Genomic DNA, 24,840 nt, shown 5'->3' with positions numbered 1-24,840 from the left:
CTTGATCACTAAGAATATTTTTTGCTCTGAAAATATATTTAGTGTAAGTTAATATGGCCACTTTATCTTTCTTTTGATTAGTGCTTATAAGCTTACATGGTATGCTTTTTCCATCCTTTTACTTCTGAAAAGTTGTGTCTATCTTCAAAATGCTTTACTGTATGGCTAGCAATATTGTTCAGCGTACTTGCCCAGCATGCCCAAGGCCCTGAGTTTAATCTCCAGCAACATCCCTGCAACCCCCCATATTTTTTTTTTTGCAGATACCTTTTTTACCCAATCTGATAATCTCTATCTTTTAACTGGTCATTTAACTCATGCTATTCAATATAGTAAACACTAGCCAATTGGACTATCGAGCACTTAAAATTGTGGCCAATCCAAGCTGAGATCAGCTGTAAGTATAAAATGTATATCACATTTCAAAGATAAGGCAAAACATTTCATTAATATTTTAATATTGACTACATGCCAAAATAATAACACATAAGATGTTATTAAAATTCACTTATTTCTTTTTTTTTTTTTTAAATGTTGGCTACTACTAGACAATTTAAAATTAGGTATGTTGCTCACATATTTTTACTGGACAGTATTGGTGTACATCATTTACATTTAATATTGGTGTAGTTGAATTTAAATAATCTACCATCTTGCTGTTTTTTCCTGTCTCATTTACTCTTTGCATCTTTTTTCTTCTTGCCTTCTTTTTGATTCTATTTTTTATTTTATCTCCATTACTGCCTTATTAATAATATATTTGGTTTTTGTTTTTTAGTGGCTGCACTAGATTTATATTATGTCTAACTATCAGAGTCTACTTTCATATGACATTATACCACCTCAGGTAGAAAGGAATAATCTTACAACAGTCCTATATACTTCTATTTTGTCCTCTCCTTTGTGCTATGATTGTCAAATATTTTACTTTTACTTCTATATGTTGTTAAGCCCCACACTGCATTGTTTTAGACAACTGTCTGAGATATTTAAAAAAAAAAAAAAAAGCATTTACACTGCTGTTCATTTCTTTGTATAGAATGACATTTCCATGTTTTTCTTTTGCCTAAAGAATGTTGTCTTTTTTTTTTTTTTTTTTTTTTTTCTGTCCTGGGGATTGAACCCAGGACTTTGCATGAGCTGAGCTATACTCTCAGCCCAGAACATGTCACAATATTTGTTACAGTACAGGTCTGTTGGTGGTAAATTCTGTCAGCATTTGTCTGAAAAAGTATAGCTTATTTTTGAAAGATGTATTTACTGGGTATACAATCTTATATTGACAAATTTTTTTTCTTCTTCAGTACTTTAAAATGTAGATATACTGTCTTCTGGCCGACATGATTTAACAGAATTATTCTTATCTTTATTCCTCCATACCTGATGTATTTTCCCCCTTTGGCTGTACTTACTATTTTTCTCTTTATCACTAATTTTTGGTAATTTGATTATTATTTTAGTATGGTGCTTCTTCTGCCTGATTTGATTAGCACTTCCTGGGGTGTGCTGAATTTCTTCATTTAACAATTTTCAAAATTGAGAACTCTTCCTCCATCAAATTTTTTTTTGGGGGGGGGTTGTACTGGGGATTGAACTCGGGGGCATTCACACACTGAGTCACATCCTCAGCCCTATTTTGTATTTTATTTAGAGATGAGGTCTCAATGATTTGCTTAGTGCCTTGCCTTTGCTGAGGCTGGCTTTGAACTCACCATCCTCCAGTCTCAGCCTGCAGAGCCACTCGGATTACAGGCGTGAGCCACCATGCTGGCTCCACCATTAATTTTTCAAATACTTTGTTGACATTACCTATGTTCCCACCTTTCTTTTTGAGACTATAATTATATGCTGACTGTTTGATAACTGTCCCATGGTTCACTGATGGTCTGTCATCCTTCTTCAGCCTTTTTTATTTTATTTTATTGATACTGAGGCTTTAACCCACTGAGCCACATCCCCAGTCCTATTTATTTTTTAGTTGTAGGTGGTGGACACAGTATCTTTATTTCATTCTTATGTGGTGCTGAGGCTTGAACTCAGTCCCTCACATGTGCTAGGCAAGCACTCTACCACTGAGTCACAACCCCAGCCCTTCTTTTTATTTTTTGAGGCAGGGTCTAACTACATTGCTTAGAACCTCACTAAGTTGCTAATGCTGACCTCAAACTTCCAATCTTCATGACTCAGCCTCCAGTTGCTGGAATTACAGGTGTGTGCCACTGTGCCTGGCTATCTTCAGCATTTTTTCTATTTACTTCTGGATGGTTTCTATTGCTATATCTTTTTGGAGGGTACTGGGGATTGAACTCAGAGGCACTCCACCATTGAGCAACATCCCAAGCCCTGTTTTGTATTTTCTTTAGAGACAGAGAGTCTCACTAAGTTGCTTAGTGCTTCACTTTTGCTGAGGCTGGCTCTGTCTGAACTAGTGATCCTCCTGCCTCAGCCTCCCGAGCTGCCTGGATTACAGGTGTGCACCACCATGCCAGCTTCTATTGCTATATCTTTAAGTTCACAAATGCTTCTCTTCTGACGTGTCTAATCTACTATAGCACCAGCCTGTGTATGTTTTATTTCAGATACATTTTCATTTCTGTAAGTTCAATTTGGACCTTTTAAAAAATATCTCCATTTCTCTCCACAGAATGTCCATTTTTCTCTACTTTTCTGAATATAATTAATACCTGTTTTAACATATTTGTTTGCTAATTTTATCATTTTGTTCATTTCTGGGTGTTTGTAGTGACTGCTTTTCTCCTTTGTCAATAGCTGTATTTTCTTTTCTCTTTGTATAGCTGGTAATTTAAAAAATTTTTTATTAACATGTATTATTGGACAGTTTCAGGTAATTTTTGATGTGATATTGGACACTGTGAACTCTTATAAGGATTCTATTCATACACCCTCTCACTTCGGAGATTTTTTCCACTTTAACTGGCTGGAACATGACTACTCTTGGCATGTGTGTGGGCCCTGAGATTGTTCTGATTCCATCTTTCTGGCAATTCTTTTCCTAGCCTTTAGTAGTGTCTTTTCACAAACACCCAGGTCAGTATTCAACCTAAGACTTGAGAGAAGCTCCTGTATTTAAAATCTACCAGCAGTGTCTGAAAATTGTTGTTCCATATTGTTTTATTTATAAGTCTTCCAGTTAAGATGAAAGGGTAAATCTTGCCATTTTATTCTATTATGACCAGAAGATTTAGTTCTATTTATCTAAATTATTTCCATGTATTTGAAGGTTTTTTTAATTTTTTTGTTTTTTTTGGTTCTAGTCCTGGGGATAAAATCTGGGAGCCTGTGTCCGTTAGGCAAATGCTCTACCACGAGTAATATCCCCCAGCCTGTTTTGTTTTATTTTTGCTAAGTTGCCCAAATTAGCCTCAAACTTGTGATCCTCCTGCCTTAGCCTCTTGAATAGCTGGAATTACAGGTGTGCATTACCCCTCTTGGCTAAAATATTTGTTTCTTGATTGTGACTTTCAATCTATTTTTACAACTAATTCTTCCTTTAACTCTGTCTTCCCCTTCCTTTAACTGGGTATTTTTATCAATAACTAATCTCCTGACCTAATTCCTACAATGTCCCTAATTTTATCAGTCTTCTGCTTCTTTATGTATTATTTATAAGGTAGCCAGTTCCAACATTCCATTTTCGAGAAGTTTAATTTTCTTATGTGAAGGTAAAGCATCCATTCTTTCAATTATTAATCTTTTGAAACTATATATAATTTAACAAAATTCACCTATAAATAAATCTATTCATGAAAATATTTTTTGAAAGGCTATTATATGAACAGACATTGAAGTCTATTTTCCTTTCAGGAAAGCACCAGGGGAAGGGTAGCCAAATGTTTTTCTATACATATCCAAATAGAGCATTTCCAGATTTTTTTTTTTTTTTTAATACAAACTAAATCGATTCCTTTCGTTTCCTGGCTGTTACATTCCTTGTCAATTATAAAAATAATTAATCAGTCATCTTATTTTGAAAAAAGTTTTAATATATCCTATGAAACTGATAGGACATATAAAAAGAAGAGAAACTTTTATGAATAAAAGTATCTATTTGAGGTAAAGAACACAATTGGAAAGGACAAATTACTTGCAAAAGACTGCTCAAAAATTGAGAAACAGAATTTTTTAAAAGGAATATAGACATTTTAGGCTGTGTACTAACACTTCACAATACTGACTTCATAAGGACAATAACTTTGAAAGCCTGAGAAGTATGCTGCTTTGAAAATGATGCTTTTTATTTAAAATAGTTTTCATCATCATCATAGACATATGAACTGGCACCCATTTTTGAGGTTAACATTATTTTGAACTCAAAAGAAAAGCACTTCCTATAAAGTTATAGGTAGGGCTGGGTCTGTAGCTCAGTGGTAGAGCACCTGCCTAGCACATGTAAGACATTGGGTTCGATCCTCAGCACCACATAAAAATAAAATAATGGTATTGTGTCCATCTATAACTAAAAAAAATATTTTAAAAAAAGATATAGGTAAGTGTGGTAAGATAAAAGAGACAAAGAATATTTCCTTCTCATCTCTAAATAATAATTCTATTAACTTTGCTTGCTAAAAATTCAGCTTCTGATGGGCCCAGGGAATGGAAAATATGTCCTGATGAATGCTGCTTCTATAAGGGATCTCACTGAAGTAACTGCCACAGTCAACAGCAAAACTCCAGCTCATATCCTGCTCACTGCTGCCCCCTACAAGGCTGTGTATAATTTACAACAGGCACAGTCCCTTTGGAGAAACCATTTTCTCCTCTAGCAGTGGCAGGCAAAAATGGCAAAAGACCAAAGATCAAAACCAATATATCAGTGGATATTTTTGCTTATTCTTGATTTTCATTTCACCCTTTGATTTTGAGGTCTTTTATCCTCTCCCCCATTATTTGATTCAATGTTCTAATTCTGAGGAGCTAAAAGTAGTAAGGGGATTCTCCCTAAATACAGTGTCAAATCACGTATTCCTTACTATTCTAGGTCAAAGAATATTACAGGGACTAAAGAACTTCTGAAATTGTTATTTTATAAACTGAAGAGGCAGTGGGGCTACTTCAGCTGCCTCCAGAGAAAAATCTGGGCATGATACCTAACTCCTAACTTTATATACCTAATCCTAAGACAGGACCCAATTTAAGATTCTGAGGTGGTATGATACAGTAGATAAGACTCAATGCTTGGGTCTGAACCTTGGCTGTGCTATTTAACAGCTATAATAGCTAGAAGTTTCTTAACCTTCTTATGCCTTATTTTTTTATGTATAGAATGGGGATGATAAAACTATAGCATCTACTTCCAAGGGTATAGTAAATCTTACGTGAGTAGAACATATAAAACATTTAGAACAGTGCCTAACATGAGCTAAATGCTCAACAGATGTTCCAATATTATTATTTGGAAAGTCTTCAGCATAAAAGAACAGATATTGGTACCTAAAATATATAATGTTCAATCCCAATTCTCTTCTTTGGCTGTGGAAACGTTCTTTTGAAATAAAACAGACATCTACAGGTTTAGGAACAGGATAGATCACTTTAAAAATCATAGTGCAATTAATATACTTAGTTGGAATTGGGAGGTGAGGGCAATAGCTTTTTCCCCTAATATATCAAACTTCTTCAGCATCAGTTTTTAAAATATTATGTACCACTGAAGACTATTCTAGAAAGTTTATCATTTATAATGTAAGTGACCTAAAACAAGTAGATGCAGAAAGGAAGATAATGTGAGATAATGTCTTAATGTTCATCTACTATTTCTATATAAAATAAATTCTATATAAAATATTTCTATATAAAAAATTTAAGATTACCTCATCATTGAGCCAATTCAGATGATTTAGAGTTTGAATATCTTTGCGTGTAATGGTCAAGCGGAATGCTTCACTGAGAACTTCATCTTGGTTCCCATTACGAAATACATTCTTTATTTCTTTCTCCATTTCCTAGGAAAACAAAGGACATTAGAGATCAAACACACATGGCTTCAGACAAAATCAGACTGCTCACCAATTCCCCATGCTATATATTAGTCAACTGTTTTACCAATTTACTGTTAATCGGTTTACTTCTAACTAACATTTTGGTTTCCATTCCATTCCAACATTGATTACTTCCTTCCATCCTATTTAGTTCTCCATTCTTACAATATCCAGATACTTGTTTTTTATATTAATTCCTAAAGTGTGAAACAATCTTTTCTTATCAAATTTCCTAAGACTATGAAAAGCCCTCCCCCGTGGCTGGGGTTGTGGCTCAGTGGTAGAGCGCTTACTTTGCACAAGTGAGGCACTGGGTTCGATCCTCAGCATCACATAAAAATAAATAAAGATATTGTGTCTATGTGTAGCTAAAAAATATTTAAAAAAAAAAAAAGAAAAGAAAAGCCCTCCCCCCTATATTTTATATTTCTGGTCCAAATGATTTCCTAAGAAAAAGCTTTCACAAAAGGTAGCAATGGAGTAAAAGCAGTGTACTTTAGATACTATTTTCCTAGAAAAATTTGTGTTTTAATTTTTAGTTGTAGATGGACATAATACCTTTATTTTATTTATTTATTCTTATGTGGTGTGGAGGATAGAACTCAGGGCCTCACACGTGAAGCAAGCACTCCACCACTGAGCTATAACCAGCCCTGTGCTTTACTTTTTAAAATATAAAATATGTACTCCAGGGCAACTACAATAATTGTGTTATGCTCACCAGGTACATAATTTTTTTTCTGGTTTTGTTTTGCTTATAATGCTAAGGATTGAACCCAAGGCCTTGTATATGCTAGCATTCTACCAATGAGCTATATATACCCTCAACCCCCCAATTTTTTCATCAACTTTCAATAATCCTTTAAAAATAAAGATTGATGTATAATAAAATCAGCGAAGTATGCAATAAAATTTTAATACCACATATTCTATTACTTTATGTTTAAAAGTGTCCAGAGCATTCTTTCTAAATATAATACTTATTAGTGCAGGAATTTACAGCATGTACTTTACCTCTGTAATTTCAGGGAATTCATCTTCACTATCAGTTAATTTATGACTTTTTTTTTCTGTTTCTTGGGAGATTGTGACAGGGATCTCCTTTTCAAGAGGTACACGAAGATGCAGTTCTACTGAATCATGTAATGAATGTTCCTGTTCCTGCAATCTCTGAAAACCAGAACAGCAGAATAAGTGCAATAAGGAAATCTACTATTTGACTTATGTATACTGAGTAGTTCTAGTTGAAAAGACCAAGAACATATACCACTCATCATAAAATGCTATGCCACCACACACAATCTTGCAATCACAACAGCAGTTACCCAAATCCAGATAACCTTCTAAACTAGTTTCAATTTGGACATGCTATTTATTTATAATCTTTTTTAAAGATTTTTTTTTAGTTGTAGATGGACACAATATCTTTATTTATTTATTTTTATGTGGTGCTGAGAATTGAACCCAGTGCATCACCCATTCAAGGCAAGCACTACACCACTGACTTACAACCCTAGCCCCTATACTTTTTACCTGATTTTGAAGCTGTAATGCCAGTGCTTTCTGCTCTTCAATCTGGCGCAATCTTTCCCGAGCACGAGAATCATAAACACTAGTTCTATAAAGTGAAAACAAAAATGACACAAATGGAGATCACCCTCTTGGGATCAAAACACTGTTGACATGCAGTGAACATCAAATACAGAACCCTTACACAGAAAGACCTTACACTAACTTATGCCTCATCACATTTATATTTTAAGACACAGAGTAAAACGACATAGTTAATGAAATTATCTCACCACTTTGACTGAAATGATTGTCTCCTAGTGTACTGCTCAATGTGAACAGGTGACTTTTGTAAATATTTATAATTGTGTAGCCACTTTTTTTAATATTTATTTTTTAGTTGTAGTTAGACACAATACCTTTATTTTGTTTATTTATTTTTATATGGTGCTGAGGATCAAACCCAGGGCCTTGCACATGCTAGACGAGTGCTCTATCACTAAGACACAACCCAAGTCCATGAGCCCCTTTCTAACATGCTTCTAAAATTATGTGAAAATGAAACTTCATTCTGTATCCCAAATAAGATATTAATTAAGTTTTAGTTAAAACACATTGTTGTATTAAAATATATACACATTGTATTTAAAGTATTGTAAAAAGTCACAAAGAGCAGAGGGTTTAAAAAACTAAAAGTTAGTTCTTGGAACTGGAAACTAAATGCCTTCAGTAAATAAGTTAGTTTTACCAGTGTCAAAATAAAAACATATATTTTCCTTTATATATAATGTCTAACTTTGAAATATTTTTCCAATTCAATTTAGTTTCAACGATTGCTATAATTTAATAAACATAAAAATAGAAATATCCCAATTCTGAGAGAATTTCTAAAACTCAGTAAACTTTGGAGTTCAAATAGGTAATTCTTAATGACAAATAAAAAGATAATCAGGATGATTAGCTAATTGTTTCTCTTCTAACTGAAAATGAAGTGACTGAGAAAGAAAAATCATACTAAAAACAAATAACTTACAATTCTTTGATCCACAGCTCTGCCTGGAAGAAAGTAGGACTATAGGTGGGAGGAAAAAATGAGCCAGAGAGATTTATGAGAAAACTTGAATATTTTTATCAACAAAAGCAATCATTTATATAGTTTATAATAATACTTTATAGAATAAGTATAAGGTACCTAATTGACATAAGATAACTATAATATTATCTGAGAATAAAGTTGTAAAAATATTATCTCTGAGAAGAAAAGAACACAAATGAGTCATCTGCTTACACATTTCTTAAAAAGATCACCCAATTAAAAAAAGAAAAAAGATCACCCAATTAAGTTTAGCATAGTTCCCCAATTGCATGAGAGGACAGTATGTGAAAAAGCACATTACTATTCAAGATAATATATTAAGCTAGAACTTTACTCTTATTAAATGATTTATGCTGACAGATTTATTAATGATTTACTCAAATCTTAGGGATTCTTGGATTTCTTGTCAGTCAAAGTCAAAAAGTATCCATCCAAATCATAATAGTTGCTGAACATTCCCAACCACCAAATATTCCCTATCAAATAGCTAATAAGTCAATGAAGGCCAAAGCAGAGAAGAACAATGCAAATCCATTCCAGAGCTAAAAGATCAATTCCACTGTAGTTCCTACTGCCAATCTAAGTAAATAATGCTTAATGGTGTCACAGGCATGTTAACTGTCCCAACTGCTTCTTGTTTTTCTTGACTTCAACTCCTTGAAAACCCCTAACTAAGGAATCTATCACAGAAACAACTGAAAGAGAATTAAACACTTTTCTGAAGAAACTTAGATAGAACAAGTAAAAAGAGCATTAAATAGGGAGTTAAGAGACCTACATCTCCTGGAGCTGTCCCCATTTAGTTTTATAATTTTGAGTAAGAGACATGGGCATAAGTTCTTAAATATCTATAATCTCTCCTAGAAAGGGTACTAACAAGGGCTCAGAGGATAACCCTTGCCCCTTAGTCTAACTTTGGAGAGTTCGTATCCCCAGTAATCCTTAGGTTGCTATTCCACTGCCTCTGCATTGTCATTGTCATTAATGACAGCCTATCCCCTTGGCACAATGACACCTGATATGATAAGACCAAGACAGAATGCCACAGAGAACAGTGGTAGCACTGTGAGGGCTGTTTAGTGTATGGTACTAAAAATAAATGAACATGAGAAGGTGTTTATTACATGATATAAAGAAATTTCACAGTAATGGATCATGCTATTAAAATCTGGCTTTCCTTATTAAAACAAAAACTTGATAAAGACAGAAAAGTACTTTTTATTTTATAAACTACCACATCTTCTGCAACTAGAATAGTTCCTTGCACACAGCAGACACTTAATATTTGAATGAAAGAATAATGCAGGGGCAAGTACTTCTCTTCAATGGATTAAGGTATCTACTGTCTCAGGAAAGCCAAATAGGGGAAATTTCCTTTTCCAAAGAGATTATATATTACTTCTCATAGAAATGAAGCATACAGTAATAGTAATAACTACAACTATATGTGTATGTGTGTACATGTGTGTGTATACACACACACACACACACACACACACACACACACACACACATTTTTTGGACAGGGTCTCACTAAGTTGCTGAGACTGACTTTGAACCCACCATTCTCCTGCCTCTCCTTCTGAGCTGCTGGGATTACAGGCATGTGCCACTGTGCCTGGCTAACTACAACTATATTTTGAACACTGACTTGGTGCTCCATATGTAAAACTTTGCTCTAGGTGTTTTACATACTAGTGAAGCTTCATGATAAGCCCCATATTATTTAATCCTTAATATATATGTAATATATATATACAGAAAAGGAAACTCAGGTTCAGAAGGATAATTTGTCTTGGAATAGCCAGGATTAGAAATCTTATCTAATTCCGAAGACTGTGTTCTTTATACTTGTGGTTAAATGCCTTTCAGTAGACTGACTCATTAAGCAAAAAGGGAAAAAAAGAGTACTAGGGCTACTTAGAGTATTTCAGGCTCTCTAGGATATTCATTTATTTAGCAAAGATTTATTTTCTAAGCACCCATCACATGTCAGGCACTATGATCAGTATTGGGTAATGACTAGGTTCCATTTTCAACAAATAGTATCACGTAATCAATCTTACCCAACAGACCATTTCTCCTTCATCTCTTTCTTTAGTTATCACTAGACGTCCTCCATAAAGGAAAAGACTTAGTAAAGAATCATTGAGGAAGTCTTTTTACATTTCTAACAGTGCTAGGGATCGACCCCAAGATTTTACACATGCTAAGCAAGCGTGCTACCACTAAACCACACCCTCAGCCTAGTGAGAGCACTCTATCTTTGATTAATTTCTTCCTGAGAGAGAAAACCTACTTCTTTTGGGGTACCAGGGATTGAACTCAAGGGCACCTGACCACTGAGCCACATCCCCAGCACTATTTTGCATTTTCTTTAGAGACAGTCTCACTGAGTTGCTTAATGCCTTGCTTTTGCTGAAGCTGGCTTTGAATTTGAGATCTTCCTGTCTCAGCCTCCTGAGTGGCTGGGATTACAGGCATGTGCCATCATGCCTGGCTGTGAAACACTTTTAAAATGCTTTATCTGTAAGTTCTTCTTCACATAATTCAATGGTAGAGTACTAATACTGGCATTTTATTTATAAGTAATATGAGGTTCAGAAGAATAACTTCTTCAAAGTTACAGGAAGCCTGAAAGAGCCAAGATCAGAAGTCAGGTCCGACTCTGAAAAACTAAGAAATAAAGAACCCAAACTACAAAGTCTCCCTGAGACACTCAACAGAAAATTTTAATGAATACTTAAAGCTTAGAATGAATGGGGGAGCTGCAAAAATGTAGTAGAAATTAAATGAGAAAGAACATTTTATTATCTCTAATCTCCTCAATGGAAAACTAATACTGCCATTCTAGCAACTGAAATGCCAAGACCATAATATGGCAAAGAATTCTAAGTAATAAGCTAGTGGATTACAGAGGGAGATGTACTTGACACCTCCCAGAGAAGTATTGACACCTTCCAGAGAAGTAAAGTTTCATATGTAAGTCACTCTTGAAATGCAATTTAAAGATAAAAGAGACTACTGTTAGACCAGTTGACAGAATATTCCAGGCAGAAAAAAAAAATCGGCAAAAAAAAGCATATCATATTTAAAAACTAAAACAAATTCAGCATTTGAAAATATATGAAAAGAGTCTCATATTTCCACATGGCTTCCTCTCACTTTCATTATGACTCTACTCAGCTGGCACTTGACTGAAGACTTGCCTCAACTACTCTATATATGTAATTTTCTCCAACCCTAGCCTACATATTAGTCCATTTTTCTTTACAGCATTTATAACTACTAGACATATATGTTTATGTGCTCCCTACTTGTCTCCTATCACTTCCCTCATCTAAAATACAACTCCTTGAGGGCAGAGACTTCTTTTCTCTGCTGTTATCCCCATTGTCTATTCCAGTACCTGGCACATAGTAGACTCTTAATATTTAAATACTTGTTAAAGAAATGTGCAATGGAAGGTAAGGCTTATGGAGGAAGTGCTCACTATACAATACTAAGGAGTTTGGGTTTAATTCTATGTCTAATAAACCACCCTTGAAAGAGTTTAAAAAATGGTCATAAATTCCTTTAATGAATGATCAGATATTTTAGAAAGATCACTCTGGCTATAGCATGGAAAATGAACTGAAGAACAAAGTAGAAGAATTTTAGAAAGATCACTTTGTTACAGCACGAAAATGGATGAAAGAATAAGGTTGAAAATGAATTAACAAACATAGTATGGTGGAAGATGAAATGAAGAACAAAAGGAAGGCTGGAGGAAAGATGATCAATTAGGAAGTCACTGAAATTCAAATAATACATGAGAAAGGTTTGAATTGAGGCAATTTTGTGTTACACAACTCTTAGTAAAGAAATTTTGGTTAAACAAAGGGAAAATTATAAGTTAAGAATGACCTTTTCACTCTATATTGTATATAAGAGAAATGAAAAGTTGTGCTCCATTTGTATACAATGAATCGAATGCACTCTGCTGTCATGTATAACTAATTAGAATAGAGAGAGAGAGAACGACCTTTTTCCTAAGTTTACCTGGGAGTTGGAGTCTGAGACTCTTTCACTTTGAGTAAAATCACAGAGTCTGATCCTAAACAAAGAAACACAAGAGCATTTAATGATTAATAAAATTCCACCGTTATATCTTCTATTTGTCTTAGTTCAAATTCCTAAACTTTATTATATTCTATTTCCCTAAAAATAACAGCATTAGGACAAAGATAGTAAGAAAGAGAAAGAGAGACAGGTCTCTTTCACTGAGACCATTAATAGGTCTTAGTGAAGAGCTTGTCTTACAAAGAAGAAGTCACTCTGAAATACAAGCATATTTGCCCTTTTGGTCCACTCTTGGGATGTGCTTACTCCCTGTGCTTTCTTTTAATAATCAATCCAGATAAAGTTAACTGGCTGTTAAAATTAAAAATACAATTATACTTGGAAAATAAGAACATGCAGTCTTAAGCTCATGATGGACCCATGAAAATGAATTAGGTGAAAGGAAGGGAAGGGAAAGGGGAGGGAAAGATAGAGATAGTACTATAGGAGGACTCTATAACATACAAATTTTATCATTATATCATTTGTTTCTGGAACAAATACTCCTCTAGGGCAGCAACCATATACTTATAAAGTGCTATGATTAGAACCTCATTTAGAGTATTTATTAAGTGGTACAAGGAGAGAATTAAACAGGGCAATGTAGTATATTTGTTTCAGTCTAATTGTATCTAAGTATCTGCCATACAATGTATGATTCTGAGGTTAAAATTTTATTGTTTTGACTTTTTTGTACAGTCCTAGGTATGAAACCCCAGGTTTCACCCACACTACACAAGCACTCTACCACTGAGCCACTTCCCCAGCTCTGCCCCACCTTCTATTAAATAAATAACTTCAAAAATGTAATACAAGTTTTCATGGGTATGTGTAACTATATAATGATGCCACCATGGTGATGTCACCAGAATTTTTTTTTCATATTTTTTTGGCTGTAGATGAACATAATACTTTATTTATTTTTTATGTGGTGCTGAGAATCAAACCCAGTGCCTCACATGTTCAAGGCAAACGTCTACCACTGAGCCACAACCCCAGCCCCCATGATGTCACCAAAAATTTTAATCCTCAAGTGAGAATTAAAACAAACAAAAAAGATTAAAAAAAAAAATCAAATGAATTGAGGAAGGAGGAAAAGTCTTGTGCTCAATCTATCAAGATTCCTAATGTCTGACCATTTAACCCACAATTTGTTTTAAGTTACATACCTAAATATGTACAAGTGTACCATAATACATACCAAAAAATGGAGAGAACTATTATAGCAAAACCTTAATGACCAATGCCAAAAGTCAGGAAAAAAAACTCTCTCCAAAACTTGCTGACAATCATTCTAAAATGCATAAACCTATAATGGCTTAGTATTATATGTTAAATACTTATACTTCAATACTTTTTTGATATCTCAAAACTCCTAGAACTTCAGTTTACTTGATTTTCATTGCAAAGTAATTAAGAAACAGGAAAAGTGCTGAAGCAACTGGGCTGGATGTACTCTGATTCTAGGTTCTGCCTCAGGCAATTTGTCATTTAGATATTATATCAAATCATTTACAATTTGATGTAAGAAAAGAGTACCACCTCCCCCAAAAAAAGTAAGAAAAAAGGAAAAAGTTGTATTTCATTATTTTACTTGTATGTTTAGCTTGCTCATGGCATGATTAGTTGAATTATGTTTTTAAAGTCTCATATATGTATATATAGTGTATATGTATGTTATGTGTACATTACAATGTTGCCAATAATCAATCCAGATAAAGTTAACTGGCTGTTAGAATTAAAAATACAGTTATACAATATAATTTTTACCTTCAGATTGTGTGTTTGATGCTGGTAAATTATCTGGTTGATGTGGAAGAGAGTGGTGATGATGGGGTTGATGGCAAGGATCAGAATCTGTGGATCCAAATGGAACATCTGGGGTATATGACGGTAAGGAATATGCACTGTGAGACCGCTGTTCCTGGGTAGTTAAAATGCTGGCAGATCCAGATGATGAAGTATCAGAACCAATGACATGAGATGCACAAGAATTTCCATTTTTAAACAGTGAGTCTTTCAAAGTATTCTTACTGGAACTAAGACATCGAGACCTAGCAAAAGAACGATATAGTTTGAATATCAAATAGCAAATTGTAGAATTAAATTAATCTAAAAAGATGCTTCTGTAACTCACAGGTGTAAAGGAAAATGTGTGGTGGGTTTGGCTACAGAGAACTGTTTCCCTGTGACCATCTGTAGCAGCTGTCTGTAGATCTCTTTTTCTTCTTCTTGAACTGTCTATAAGACAAAAAAATAAAGATCTTAAATACATTCAATGAGACAAGTATTTCTCAAAGTAGCATCTAGATGAGATCCCAGAAGTTCAGTCAAATTTCAAGCAGACTACTAAAGGTAATTAAGAATTGTTGTACATTAGGCTGAGAGGTAATATAGCTGTAATTCCAACGACTTGGGAAACTGAAGCACAAGGATGGCAAGTCTGAGGCCAGCCTCAGCAACTTTGCAAGACCCTCAATAACTGAACAAAACCCTGTCTCAAAATTTAAAAAAATAATAATAAAAAAGGGCTGAGGATAGTGGTAAAGTACCCCTGAGTTCAACTCCTTCCCCAAATCTATATGTAAAAGAATATTCCAGATAGAGGAACAGCAAATGCAAAACCCTGAAATAGGAATGTGCCTGACGTATTCAAGAAGTGGTAAGGTCAGTGTGAATGAAGGGAAGGGTAGAAAGAAATAAGGTCACCTAGCCAAGAACTACACTGCATAAGAATAAAATAATATTAGTGATATTACTATGTCAGTTCATTACATCATTATTTACTGTAACCATGTAAAACATCTACTACTCTATACAGATCCCCTGAAGCAATGGACTGTGTTCAAGAAGTTTCAGTTATTTTTTTAAAATCTTACAAACTGTAAAATAACTACACAATAATTTTAAACATGGTGGTAGGGTTAGCAGCACCTTGCAGTGACATACAATACGTGCATAAGTATTTTATTCAATTACAAATATTTGTTAAAAGCCAAATGAATTAAATGATTAATTACAAAGGCAAATAAATACTAATATTTTTTCTTCTTGAATCTTTAGTTGTTGCTACAGAGTAAATTATAATTACATTGCCGATGTTTATAGATGTTACTCATCTACTAGAATATACTTAAACTGTGAGACATGACAACTCCTTTGAGAAAAAAAAAAAACTATCCTTAAAGGTGTACAGCTGGGCTGGGGATGTGGCTCAAGTGGTAGAGCGCTCGCCTGGCATGCGTGCTGCCCGGGTTCGATCCTCAGCACCACATACCAACAAGAATGTTGTGTCCGCCGAGAACTAGAAAATAAATATTGAAAATTCTCTCTCTCTCTCTCTCTCTCTCTCTCTCTCCCCTCTCTCTTAAAAAAAAAAAAAAAAAAAAAGGTGTACAGCTAAGTTAGAAAAGAAAGAACAGACCCAAGAGGAAAAACAACAACAAAAACAAAGAAACAAACAAAAAACCCACAACAACAAAATCTTGCAATGCTGTATGTGGGCGGAAAAAAAACCTCCATTATTTTATCCCTTAGATATTAATACTGTATTCAAGATGATAGTGACCTCCCTTTCTACAGTTTGTGAAAATACTATTTACAGTACTGGGCTGGCACCTCCATGATGGCACAAAAATAAGGCTAGAAACAGACATTACCAGGTATAAAATAATATCAATAACCAAATCTGTTATTTTTGGCTATTCTACTGAAAAGAAAACACTTGAAAAACTTTTCTCTATACTCTTAAATTGCCATTATGAAGATTTTTTAAGAGCAGAATGAAAACACATTATTATAGATTATTAGATGGTAAGAACAGTCTGTTGATCAACTCAACAGTGATCTTCTATGTGCAGGAAATCTGTGTTAGCTGGCATTTTATGGACCAGGAGTTTCTGTATATCCTAAATATAAGTCTTAACTCTTCTAGTATACCGAATAACCTAATCAACATACATTAAAGTTATCAATAGACTGTTTCCAAGAGTAATTAAGATGAAAGGAGGGAAGGGAAATCAGGCCACCTGGGTCATAAAATTAAATCTTAATTAACCAACACTTTTAGTACATATCCACTGTACCACCAAACTGGATTTTAAAAACCTTTGTTTAGGGGGCTGGGGATGTGGCTCAAGAGGTAGCGCGCTCGCCTGGCATGCGAGCGGCCCGGGTTCGATCCTCAGCACCACATACAAACAAAGATGTTGTGTCCGCCAATAACTAATAAATAAATAAATATTTAAAAAAAAAAAAAACCTTTGTTTATTACATCATAGAGGGAAACAATGTATATACCCCAGTATGAGACGTTACTTTGCAGAGCATCTCTTGATACCAAGGGAATGTTTAAAAAAGAAAATCATTTCCATCACATAAAGATCTCAAAAGAACATGGAGTAAATGAAACAGAAAAGATATTTGTTCCAAAGGTATCAACCACCAAAGTTAAAAACACTTCTTTCTCACATCACAGAGCCAACTATTTTCTCAGAATAAACTTTTATATTTATAAGATACAAAGAACCAAGGGATCATAAAGTAACTTTACTAACACAAATTAAGAGAAATCTAGATTATTCAATGTAAAGATCTAATTAAAAAGTAATTTAACACACACTAGTCCCCCTATAAATCATTTTCTCAACAAATGTAACTTCAAAGAAAAGATTTTGACCCTGAACAATCTCATACTTACTAGTGGATATAAAATAAAAAAGAATAGATTATCCTTATTCCAAACCCTTAAAGCCTCATGTTTCCAGTTTAAACTAATTTATAGTTTTAAAAGTTTAAAGTTTTCATTGTTTTACATATTAATTTGGAGGTCACAAGGACTTTTTTTTTTAATGATAGTAGGTACTTTTTCTCTTTCATTAAAACAAAAAAAAAATGAACGTTATGTTCTATTTGGAACTACTTCTGACAAAGAAAAGATAGTTTAGGAAACTTTCAAAAGAACATACATAACATTTGGTTTTACCAAATAATGCACAAAACAGTAAGTCACTTGAAACATCAAATATAATCCTGTTTTAAAGCATCTAGTACTATAAAATTTTTTAAAAACCACATCTTTCTATATTATTAAAGTGTTTTTATACTTAAATAAGAAATTAGGAAATGAAGAGGAAAAGAAGCAATAATTAGATAATATGTTGAAGTTCAGGAGAGTCTAAGATTACATTTAAAAAACTTAGTTTAGGACCAAATTTTAAACAGTGTAAGATTAATTAAGGTGCTGAATTCTACTAAGAAAAATATGTGACATATTCCTACAATTAGGTGATATTTATGCAAGAGGCTCCATCAAAAAATTGAACTGTAAGAGTATAAAAATTTTTAGAGTGCACAAAATGAACCTTAACAAGCCAATTATTTTTACAAATTATCCAAATTACTTTGTAATCTCCCTAACTTTTATTTTGCTTAAATAACTTTTAAAACATACAAATAAATTTCAAGTACAAAATGTATATCACTCAATAATTTTCTATTAAATTCAAATGCATTGTTTATGACAAAACTGTAAAGCACTGAAGAGAAAAAAATAAAACTCTCCTTGCCATTTATATAAAATCTAACATCTTAAAATGCTCAATAAGTTACAGAGAAGCATGTCTGGGAGCAATATGTAATTGAAAAAACTGTGTTCTTACCCTTTAAATTTTGTATTGTTGCTAGTATTTTCTCTTTTTCTAACAGAAATTTACATCCTCTATAACAAAAACTGTGATAATGGAAATGTTCTATAACTGTGCTGTGCAATATGGTAACCACTACCCACATGTGACTAATGAATGCTTGAAATGTGGCTTGTGACTCAGAAACTAAATTTTTAATTTCATTTAATTTGAATTAATTTAAATAACACTTGTGGTTACTGGTTATCCCAAATGGACAGCACAGCTCCTCAATGCTATACTCTTAATCAGTTATTCTGTATAGCCACGACTTGGAGATTTCCAAATTCTTTCAAATTCCTGTCGTAAGTCTGAACAAACAATTCAGAGGCAGCATCATCTTAATTTTGTAAATAGCTTCACATTTCTAAATTTGACAGATAAATCCAGCATTGATACCCAATCTTCATATTTTCTATTCTTTTTAATTATACATGAAAATAGAATGTATTTTGACATATTATACATACATGGAGTATAACTTCCAATTCTTGTGGTTATACATGATGTGGAGTTACACTGGTCATGTATTCATATATGAACATAGGAGTTATGTCCAATTCCTTTTACTATCTTTCCTATTCCCACCGCCCCTTCCCTTCATTCCCCTTTGACTAACCCAATGAACTTCTATTCTCCCCCCTCCCATCTTTATTGTGTGTTAGCATCCACATACCAAAGAGAATATTCAGCTTTTGATTTGGGGGGATTGGCTTATTTCACTTAGCACAATAGTCTCTAGTTCCATCCATTTACTGGCAAATACCATAATTTCATTCTTCTTTATGGCTGAGTAATATTCCCTTGTGTATATATACCACATTTTCTTTATCCATTCATCTGTTGAAGGACACCTAGGTTGGTTCCATAGCTTAGCTATTGTGAATTGAGCTGCTATAAACATTAATGTGGCTATGTCACTGTAGTATGCTGCCAATTTTCATTGTTTAAACAGAAGCAAATATATCTCTCTTGGAGATCCCAACATTCCCATGGAAATAACATTTTCTCCAGTTCATAAGTTTCCATCAATTAATTCTCTATTCATAAGGAGAAAATGTATTATTTCTGTATTACTGGTAATGCCAGAGACTCAATATTTAAATAATTTGCTCTAAGTTTGATACTAAAGTTGTTTTAATATTTGTCTACTCCTATGGATTATTCTATAGTACAAGTGGCTTGCTTTTCATAGTAGATACAGATCAAAAATCAACTGAGGAAAGATTTCCTGCACTTCATTTCATTACTTAGGTTCAATCCTTAGCATCTTCTTTGCACTGTAGTAGGAAGGAGAAACTACAGCCTCAAGTCCTGATTTAGCCTGTGCCTTGAGGGGTTGGCTGAAGGGGTAAATAGTCAGTCCAAGGGGATCGAGGGTGGTCCAAAGGAGTAGCTGATGGGCAAATGTCAATCTTATGTTGATCATATGGAGATTACTCAGCTGCTATGCTGCTGCAGTTTCCTTCCCCAGTCTTTCTGTACTCTTTAAGCTCTGGCATAAGCACAAGCCCCGTAAGTTCAGTAACTAAGAAAACATTACTTAGTTTGTAATAACTAATACATATGATCCAAAATTCAATAGTACAAAAATATAATAAAAAATAAATCACCCTTTCATCATTGTTGCCCAGCTCTTATCATCAAAGGTAAATGTTGCCAGTTTCTTGTTTAGCTTTTGCCCTACAAAATGAGTTACTAGTTCTGCCATTCTTCCCTTGAATATTTTAGATGAAATAAAACTTTTAAAATGCACATTTTTACTAAACATTTGCCAAACTACTTCACAATAATCAGGTTTTGTTACTTGAGAGGCCCACTAGCCCCCAAAAACCAAATGGAAAAAGTAATGGGAAAGGCAGAAAAGAGACTTTAATCAGTATAGGTTACACCAGAAGACAAGGGGACTGGCATCTTTTATCGTGTCTTCAGGGATACTGACCTGAGCTTCCATAAAGACAAGTAAACATAGAAATATGCATAAGCAAACAGTATTGGTCAAACTGATTGATCATTATCTCAGAATGGGAAAGAATCTTATCAGAGATAAGTTGCTATTATGAGGGGGTAGTTTCTATACCTTTATGGATCAGATCTATTATTCCTGGAATCCAAGTGATTTGTGCTTATGCCAGAGCAAAGAAGACAGATGAAAAATGGAAGCAGAGATGCAAAGTCTTTTATCCTGTTTTTAATTACCCATTGGACATTTGTAAATCCAAGTAAAAAGTCTAAGTCCTTATTAAAGTCCTTTGACACCTAAGAAATCTTCAATTACCAAATTTTGCAATTATTTAGCAAATAGTACTATAATCTTGTGTCCATTCTCAGTAATCTCCACTAGGCAAGAATCATATCACTATGTTGTAAAAAAGAAGGCATACCAGAAGAGACTTACTCACAAGACCTGGGTTCTAGGCTTGCCATTACTAGATGTGTGATCTCTTCTACTTTCCAAATCTGGAAAATATGGATACTAACTCACTTTTACCTATTTCATTGGGTTAATGAACTCAGCATAATAATATGTGTAGGAAGCACACTATAAACATTAATCCAGTATAAATGTAAAGTTATTAATTATTCATTTCTATTTTCACAATAACCAGTTAATTAGATATGTAATAAATTAGATGCTAAATAGATATATAGTAAATATGCAACTGAACAGGAAAAACCCTGATTCCTATTGTACAAATTACATGCGGTACTGTATTTACAAAATTTGATTTTTTTCTTTAGGTTTATTGAATGAATATAACAACTTAAGTGTCACCAAAACATCTTTTTTTTTTTTCTTTTTGCAGGGGATGGGGGAAATCCAGCATCTCAAAGATCTTACCCAAAATAAAAGGCTATAAATCATTTCATGGTCTTTTTTTTTTCTTTCATATTTAGGAAAAATTCATCCTAGTGGGAAGGACAGGTGTTCTATCAAATTTTATCAAAACAAAAACTGTTTAGCAAGTTAATAGTTTTGCCACTGGAAATAAAAATTTAAGGAGTCTCCAGAGAAAAAAGAGAAAGAGCGAGCAAGAAAGAGTGACAGACTGGTGTATGAGAAGCCATTAGGGTAATAAGGAAAGTAAAGCCAGTCACACAACAGGAACAGACGATGGGAAGAAAAATAATATAATTCTGATAAAATAGGTCTTTAATTCCTTTAGTCGAGATGACAGAATTCAAGAAAAGTAAATAAGAAGAAAAAACACAGAAAGGATTAAGTAAATAGAGTAAGTATAAACATCTTATCAGAGGTAACAAAAGATCCTAACTTTTAGCAGCTTTTGTTTCAGGTTTTCCTTACCTCTTCTGCTGTACTAACATGTCGCCTTTGAGTTTTCTTAGGGCTTAAAAGGCTTCGACGACATGAACCACTCCAAGATGGACTTGGAACAGGCTTAATAGGAAAAGATTTTTCATACGCAGACATGTGGCAGTGATGGTTTGACTTTCCTGTAAAAGTGTTTGATATTCCACTAAAAAATAAAAAGTTTGTAAGAAAGATAAAAACAGTTAAAATAAATCTAGTCATTATTCACTTTCTAGAAACAACTAAAACAGAATGATAAATTGACACAAAGGGTCGTAGCCACTTAAAAGGTCTGCCCTTAAAAAAGGTCTTAAACTACCAAAACATACATAATCAAACATAATCATGTTTCTTAGATCCATAATATATAACTCCCTTCAGTTAAGAACCATATAGTAGTGTGGTATGACAGATAGCAAATCAGACTAGATTTCTTTGGAAAATCTGAATTTTAGATATGCTAAACATACATGAACCAAGGGCAATGTGCATGCTAGGCAAATGTTCTACCACTGAGCTATACCTCCAGCCCTATACATACATGTTCTATTACTCTACAACCCTGTGTCCCAAGCCCTTTTGATGGATTTACTTTAAATATTTAAAAATGGAGAGCTGAAACCTCACAATTAACTTTTAAACTGACTTTTTAAATTTCCTGAAAGACCAACAGGGGGCTCCCATCCTTCATTAAAAATAGAACACTTTTTATTAGGCTACAATATTGTGAATTTTTTGGTTTCACCAGTCTCTGAAAATTTTGGTTTTGTTTCTTTTTATTACTTGTGCCCTATCATATGGGAAAAAGTGGCAAGAAAAATTTCTGTGAACTCAAAAGCCCAGTCATATCTCTAAGGCTTAATAAATTTAAGTTTTTTCTATGTGATATTTTTTATCTATCATTACCCAGCAAGTTTGTGGTACTTACTATTACCATAATTAATTTTTCTTTTTCTTTTTTTCCTGCTGACGACTCAGAATAGTGTTACACCACTGACTAAGCTGAATTCAATGCAATCAACTCTTTACATCATTACATGTGGTCTGAATCCAAGTGGAATGAATAGGTCTAATGAAAATCAAAAAACACATAATAATACTCTCTTAACTTTTCAAACTTTTTTTTTTTTTTAAAGAGTGCTAGAGTGGGGAAATGAGCAAGAACTTGGGTTGGGAATGTAGCTCAGTGATAGAGCAAGCACTTGCCTAGCATGTGTGAGGCCCTGGGTTCAATCCTCTATAACACAAGAGAAGGGGAGTGGGAGCAAAGACTCAATTTCAGGAACAGGCTTATTTTCTTAGGCTTGGGAGGTACCACTATAAAAAGATGACAAATTGTTTACAAAGGATATAATGATCTGGTGCGGAGGCACACGCTTATAATCCCAGCAGCTCGGGAGGTTGAGGCAGGAGGATTCTAAATTCAAAGCCTGCCTCAGGGGGGATGGGGTTGTGGCTCAGAGGTAGAGTGCTTGTCTGGCATCTGCAAGGCACTGGCTTCAGATTCTCAGCACCACATAAAAATAAAGTATACAATTTGATGTTTTTTTTAAAAAAAAAGCCAGCCTCAGCAATGGTGAGGCGCTAAGCAACTCAGTGAAACCCTGTCTCTAATACAATAAAAAATTGGGCTGGGGATGTGGCTCAGTGATTGAGTGCCCCTGAGTTCAATCCCTGATACCCCCCAAAAAAGGATATAACTGATTATTCACAAGTCTTTTGTTATTTGTGTCTACTAGAATGTGCATGTTTTTAATATAAAAGATTCTTTTTCTAAAAAACCAATATGAGGGTGTCATGCAATGTCAGAATGCCAGAAAACAAGGGTGCTATGAAAAACTAATGAAGTTGGGACAAACAGAGACAGACAGAAGCAAGCTTGAAGGGAATCCCATTCCCAAGTTGTGAGAATGGGAGCATTAAAAGCATAAAAATTGTAGTGAATATTAAACACACTGTATCTATGATACTCAAAATAGAACAGAAAGAAATTTACACAAGTGAAGTGACTATTTTCATTTATCTTGTCTTTTCCATAGGTAATACATTTCATGGTAATCAAATAACTGAAAATTCAAACTGCCAATGATACAAAAAAAAAGAAATAATTAGAAAAAATATTACTTCATTAACTACAATAAAATAACTGTCAGGTACAGATTATCAATTGATAATAATAACTATTAGCTAAATGGCTAATGTGAAAATGATTCTTCCTATAATGATAAAATAACATCATTTGGATTACATTTCTAATCACAAAGGGAAAACCTTAACTATACAATTAGGGACCACACTGCCATTTCCCTAAATCCAAAGTCAATCTAGTATCACTAATGATACGAAAACCAACATAAGATACTGTTTGTTTTCTAATGTGTCATAATATAGCATCATCTTTTCTTCAAGCCAAAATCAAGTTTACAAGCTATATTTTTTTTAATTTTTTTTAAGAGAGAGAGAGAGAGAAAGAATTTTAATATTTATTTTTTAGTTTTCAGCGGACACAACATCTTTATATGTGGTGCTGAGGATCCAACCCGGGCCGCACGCATGCCAGGCGAGCGCACTACTGCTTGAGCCACTTCCCCAGCCCAAGCTGTATTTTTTGTAAATATAGCAGGGACAAAGAACAAAATAAGGATACCAAAGGAAGCAACCTGTCAAATTCAAAAGGTGGAATAGAAAAATGTCATGACACTAAAAAAAAATAGCGGATGTCACAGACTACCAGAGACTTACAGGAAATAACTACCACATGCAATCTTAGATTAGATACTGATTTGGACTAACTTGATATAAAAGATACTTTGGAGTTAACTGAGAAAATTAAAATAAAATTTAGTGTATTAGACCAAATTGGAAAGGAAGAGAAGATTGACCAAAAAAGCAGATTATATTCCCAGCAACTTGGGAGGATAAGGCAGGAGGATTGCAAGTTTGAGACCAGCCTCAACAATTTAGTGAGGCCCTAAGCAACTTACTGAGACCCTGTACCAAAGTAAAAAAGGTTGGTGGGGTGATATAGTTCAGTGGTAAAGTGCCCCTGGATTAAATTCTCAGTACCAAAAAAAAAAAAAAAAAAGATAAAAGAATACAGAAGGATATGTACAATATGAACTAATTTAAGATTATCTA

General features: G+C 33.9%; 1 protein-coding gene across 2 annotated transcripts in view; it reads right to left on the bottom strand.

The window, feature by feature from the left end:
* Senp1 (SUMO specific peptidase 1) overlaps positions 1–24,840 on the bottom strand; it is a 51,614-nt gene that overhangs the window by 11,390 nt on the left and 15,384 nt on the right. For both annotated transcript variants that reach the window (XM_026400640.2, XM_026400642.2), the window contains exons 6-13: positions 21,697–21,868; positions 14,843–14,946; positions 14,476–14,759; positions 12,646–12,700; positions 8,542–8,580; positions 7,533–7,617; positions 7,014–7,169; positions 5,832–5,963 (exon numbers count right to left, since the gene is read on the bottom strand). In XM_026400640.2, coding sequence (XP_026256425.1) covers positions 5,832–5,963; positions 7,014–7,169; positions 7,533–7,617; positions 8,542–8,580; positions 12,646–12,700; positions 14,476–14,759; positions 14,843–14,946; positions 21,697–21,868 — 1,027 coding nt within the window. The remainder of the gene's footprint in view (positions 1–5,831; positions 5,964–7,013; positions 7,170–7,532; positions 7,618–8,541; positions 8,581–12,645; positions 12,701–14,475; positions 14,760–14,842; positions 14,947–21,696; positions 21,869–24,840) is intronic.

This window comes from Urocitellus parryii, chromosome 5 (assembly GCF_045843805.1).
Source record: "Urocitellus parryii isolate mUroPar1 chromosome 5, mUroPar1.hap1, whole genome shotgun sequence".
Taxonomy (NCBI): Eukaryota; Metazoa; Chordata; class Mammalia; order Rodentia; family Sciuridae; genus Urocitellus; species Urocitellus parryii.
This window is presented reverse-complemented; position numbering and strand designations above follow the sequence as displayed.